Genomic DNA, 5,000 nt, shown 5'->3' with positions numbered 1-5,000 from the left:
ACTCATATACACACTCACTCATAGAGACACTCACTCACTCATATACACACTTACTCACTCATAGACTCACTCATAGGGGCACTCACTCATATACACACTCACTCATATACACACTCACTCATATACACACTCATAGAGACACTCACTCATATACACACTCACTCATAGGGACACTCACTCATAGACACACTCATAGACACACTCACTCACTCATAGACACACTCACTCACTACACTATCACCATTTGGGAGTTGTGGGGGTGGAGTGTCCGATGGTACAAAATACCCAGGCAGGTGCTTAGTTTTGGTGGGGCTGATGGTAAGGCCCCCACCCTCTTAGTGGCCAGCTTCAGGTTGTTATGATGTCATGTAGGGCAGTCTGTGCACAAACGCCACCCTCCCCCAACATTTCGCTTGGGAGATCATCTCTACCCGGTGCCTTTCCTGGTCTCAGACTCCGGATCGCCTTCAGTACTTCCTCAACAGATGGCACTTCAGCCAGCCACTCGCAGGGGGTGACTTCCTCCTCGAATATTTGAGGCACCGCAGCCTCAGCAGGGTCATCCCCACTTTGTGCCACGATGTTTTCCTGGCTGAGGGATTTTCCCTCCCCCAGGACCTCACAGAAATGCTCAGCAAATCTGCAAACCTGTTCCTGGGGGTCGGAGATTGGATCACCGTTCTTTATCCTAATGATGGTAATAGGTGTGGCGCTGCAGGTTACTTTTTTGATGGAGTTAAATAGAGATTTGTTGATCGCGGGCCATTGAGACAGACTCCATCTCCTCAGCAACCCGCGATCACCACCCATCCTTGCAGCGCCTCACGGCTCTCCGAACCTCCGAGCGAAGGCTGCGGTAAGCCTCCTCATTCTTCGGCGTGGGATGCTGTAGACGATGACAGTGGGCCTGTCGTTTTTTTCAGCCAGCTTGAACAACTCCTCTGTCAGCCAGGGTCTCTGGGGAGGTCTGGACCACGTACCCAAAGCAGCCATTGCAGCTGCATGAGCCACAGTCCTAAACCTCGCCCATTTACCCTCGACATCAGGAGGCGTGGGGGACGATGCCAACCCCAGCTGCAAGCGATGATGAAATTCTCGCTTGCAACTTTCATCAGCTGAGACCAGGCCACTAAGGGTTTGAATGGGGTCCTGGGTGTACACCCACCACCGGAGTGGAAGAATGGCAGGCGCATCTTACAGATGACTAGTCGATGGTCAGAGGGCAGATCAGCTCCACTGTAGGTCCTGGTGTCAAGGACATGGGCCCGCATCCGCTGGTCCGTCACTATGTAGTCCAGCAGATGTTCTTGCTTGGACCCGGCATGCATCCATGATGTTGTGTGGATGCACCGATGCCGGAACAGCGTGTTGGTAATTACAAGCCCATGGGCTGCACAAAAATCTAGCAGCCTCCTACCGTTGTTACTGAGCTGATCTGGCCCATGCCTTCCAATCACCCCAGACCAGGTGCCAGCATCATGACCAACTCGGGCATTGAAGTCACCCAACATGATGACTCTATCCCGAGGGGCCACTTTAGCCAGCACCTGTGACAGGAGGTCGTAGAAGGCATCTGACCCATCGGCTTTGCCCGCATCCCTCCACGGATGTTCGTCTTCGGTGGGGGCATAAGCAACCACGACCACCACTCCTCGCCCTCCGGTTGACGGGAAGGCGAGCCCAAAGCAGCCTGGGGCTTACAGCTTCCCACACGTCACCGCCACGCTCCCACGTCCCCTTCATTCCACCCCTCATGGTGGCAGGAACCAGATCCAGTCCACCGGACCTCCTGAATACCGCAGAGATCCGGGCGGTACCGTCCCAGCTCCCCGACGGAGGAGTGGGGGCAGCCTCTCTCCTCCGCAGCGAGCGTTGGAGCATTCCACGTGGCCACACGCAAGTGGCGTTTTCGCTGTTGCCGGAGGAGCCAACGGGGGTGGAGATTCGGCCTCCTGGCTCCGCCGAATGGGGTTTGGCCGGCAGACGTCGCAGACGCCTGTCCTCCCTTCCACCCCCGGGGGGCCGCCGGCACAAGCTTATTAATTGGTTGCATAGTTTAGTTGTCCTCGATCACCGGCGCCTCGCACCCATCCACGCTTTACTCGCCGTCCGTGTGTGTGTGCGTGTGTGTGTGCGTGTGTGTGCGTGTGTGTGTGTGCGTGTGTGTGTGCGTGTGTGCGCGTGTGTGTGTGTGTGGCCCCTGTAAGTAAGGATGACAGAGCAAATTCGTGAAGCGTCCCATATTTTTTTGCGTGGGGAGCGGTAGTGTAGTAGCGCTTAGCGCTACACCATCGCTACGAGCCCGGCGACCCGGGTTCGATTCCCGCTCACGGCCAACACCACCACGCGACGATCATCTCAACCGGTTCCGGGGCCCTCCCCTAGGTCGACTCGGCCTCAAATGAGTACCTGGTGCGGTGTGTAGTAAACATCGTCACTGGGGAGACAAAGGCGGTCGGGCGTGGTGGTGCTGGCCACCCACCCCCTCGTGTACCGTTCCGGCCTTCATAGGTGCTCGCTAACAGCACTTGCCCCTACAGTCTGTTACAGGCTACGCGGGGGATCTTTGCCTTTGTGTGTTTGTGTGTGTGTGTGTCACTGTGCGATCCGGGTTCGATTCCCGCTCACGGCCAACACCAGTGACGATTATTTGAACCGGTCCCGGGGCCTCTCCCCTAGGTCGACTCAGCCTCAAATGAGTACCTGGTGCGGTGTGTAGTAAACATCGTCACTGGGGAGACAAAGGCGGTCGGGCGTGGTGGTGCTGGCCACCCACCCCCTCGTGTACCGTTCCGGCCTTCATAGGTGCTCGCTAACAGCACTTGCCCCTACAGTCTGTTACAGGCTACACGGGGGATCTTTGCCTTTGTGTGTGTGTGTGTGTCACTGTGTGTGTGTGTGTGTCACTGTGTGTGTGTGTGTGTGTCACTGTGTGTGTGTGTGTGTGTCACTGTGTGTGTGTGTGTGTGTCACTGTGTGTGTGTGTGTCACTGTGTGTGTGTGTGTGTCACTGTGTGTGTGTGTGTGTGTCACTGTGTGTGTGTGTGTCACTGTGTGTGTGTGTGTGTGTCACTGTGTGTGTGTGTGTCACTGTGTGTGTGTGTGTCACTGTGTGTGTGTGTGTGTGTCACTGTGTGTGTGTGTGTGTCACTGTGTGTGTGTGTGTGTGTCACTGTGTGTGTCACTGTGTGTGTGTGTGTGTGTCACTGTGTGTGTGTGTGTCACTGTGTGTGTGTGTGTGTGTCACTGTGTGTGTGTGTGTGTGTCACTGTGTGTGTGTGTGTCACTGTGTGTGTGTGTGTGTCACTGTGTGTGTGTGTGTGTGTCACTGTGTGTGTGTGTGTCACTGTGTGTGTGTGTGTGTCACTGTGTGTGTGTGTGTGTGTCACTGTGTGTGTCACTGTGTCACTGTGTGCGTGTGTGTGTGTCACTGTGTGTGTGTGTGTGTCACTGTGTGCGTGTGTGTGTGTCACTGTGTGTGTGTGTGTGTGTCACTGTGTGTGTGTGTGTCACTGTGTGTGTGTGTGTGTCACTGTGTGTGTCACTGTGTGTGTGTGTGTGTGTCACTGTGTGTGTGTGTGTCACTGTGTGTGTGTGTGTGTCACTGTGTGTGCGTGTGTGTGTCACTGTGTGTGTGTGTGTGTGTCACTGTGTGTGTGTGTGTGTCACTGTGTGTGTGTGTGTGTCACTGTGTTTGTGTGTGTGTGTCACTGTGTGTGCGTGTGTGTGTCACTGTGTGTGTGTGTGTGTGTCACTGTGTGTGTGCGTGTGTGTCACTGTGTGTGTGCGTGTGTGTCACTGTGTGTGTGTGTGTGTCACTGTGTGTGTGTGTGTGTGTCACTGTGTGTGTGTGTGTGTGTCACTGTGTGTGTGTGTGTGTGTCACTGTGTGTGTGTGTGTGTGTCACTGTGTGCGTGTGTGTGTGTCACTGTGTGTGTGTGTGTGTGTCACTGTGTGTGTGTGTGTGTGTCACTGTGTGTGTGTGTGTCACTGTGTGTGTGTGTTTGTGTCACTGTGTGCGTGTGTGTGTGTCACTGTGTGTGTGTGTTTGTGTCACTGTGTGTGCGCGTGTGTGTCACTGTGTGCGTGTGTGTGTGTCACTGTGTGTGTGTGTGTCACTGTGTGTGTGTGTGTCACTGTGTGTGTGTGTGTGTCACTGTGTGTGTGTGTGTGTGTCACTGTGTGTGTGTGTGTGTGTCACTGTGTGTGTGTGTGTGTGTCACTGTGTGTGTGTGTGTGTGTCACTGTGTGTGTGTGTGTCACTGTGTGCGTGTGTGTGTGTCACTGTGTGTGTGTGTGTGTGTCACTGTGTGTGTGTGTTTGTGTCACTGTGTGTGTGTGTGTCACTGTGTGTGTGTGTGTGTCACTGTGTGTGTGTGTGTGTGTCACTGTGTGTGTGTGTGTGTGTCACTGTGTGTGTGTGTGTGTGTCACTGTGTGTGTGTGTGTCACTGTGTGTGTGTGTTTGTGTCACTGTGTGTGTGTGTGTCACTGTGTGTGTGTGTGTCACTGTGTGTGTGTGTGTGTGTCACTGTGTGTGTGTGTGTGTGTCACTGTGTGTGTGTGTGTGTGTCACTGTGTGCGTGTGTGTGTGTCACTGTGTGTGTCACTGTGTGTGTGTGTGTGTGTCACTGTGTGTGTGTGTGTCACTGTGTGTGTGTGTGTGTCACTGTGTGTGTGTGTGTGTCACTGTGTGTGCGTGTGTGTGTCACTGTGTGTGTGTGTGTGTGTCACTGTGTGCGTGTGTGTGTGTCACTGTGTGTGTGTGTGTCACTGTGTGTGTGTGTGTGTGTCACTGTGTGTGTGTGTGTGTGTCACTGTGTGTGTGTGTCACTGTGTGTGTGTGTTTGTGTCACTGTGTGTGTGTGTGTCACTGTGTGTGTGTGTGTGTGTCACTGTGTGTGTGTGTGTGTGTCACTGTGTGTGTGTGTGTGTGTCACTGTGTGTGTGTGTGTGTGTCACTGTGTGTGTGTGTGTCACTGTGTGCGTGTGTGTGTGTCA

At 54.0% G+C, this 5,000-nt stretch overlaps 2 protein-coding genes across 2 annotated transcripts in view; one reads left to right on the top strand and one right to left on the bottom strand.

Moving 5' to 3' along the window:
* The window catches only part of LOC142908158 (phosphatidylinositol 4,5-bisphosphate 3-kinase catalytic subunit alpha isoform-like), a 51,374-nt gene extending 49,229 nt beyond the window's left edge, over window positions 1-2,145 (top strand). The window contains exon 9 of the mRNA XM_076058445.1: window positions 1,764-2,145. Within this exon, the coding sequence (XP_075914560.1) occupies window positions 1,764-2,043 (280 nt within the window). The 3' untranslated portion in view covers window positions 2,044-2,145. The remainder of the gene's footprint in view (window positions 1-1,763) is intronic.
* Window positions 1-5,000, bottom strand: part of PIK3CA (phosphatidylinositol-4,5-bisphosphate 3-kinase catalytic subunit alpha) — a 183,852-nt gene that overhangs the window by 88,062 nt on the left and 90,790 nt on the right. The gene's annotated exons all lie outside the window — the stretch shown is intronic.

The sequence above is a fragment of the Petromyzon marinus genome, assembly GCF_048934315.1.
Source record: "Petromyzon marinus isolate PM22_M1 ecotype Great Lakes invasive population chromosome 75 unlocalized genomic scaffold, UKy_Petmar_22M1.pri1.0 chr75_unloc.1, whole genome shotgun sequence".
In the NCBI taxonomy this organism is placed as follows: Eukaryota; Metazoa; Chordata; class Hyperoartia; order Petromyzontiformes; family Petromyzontidae; genus Petromyzon; species Petromyzon marinus.
Note: the sequence above shows the minus strand (reverse complement) of the source record. Positions and strands in the feature narration are given on the sequence as shown.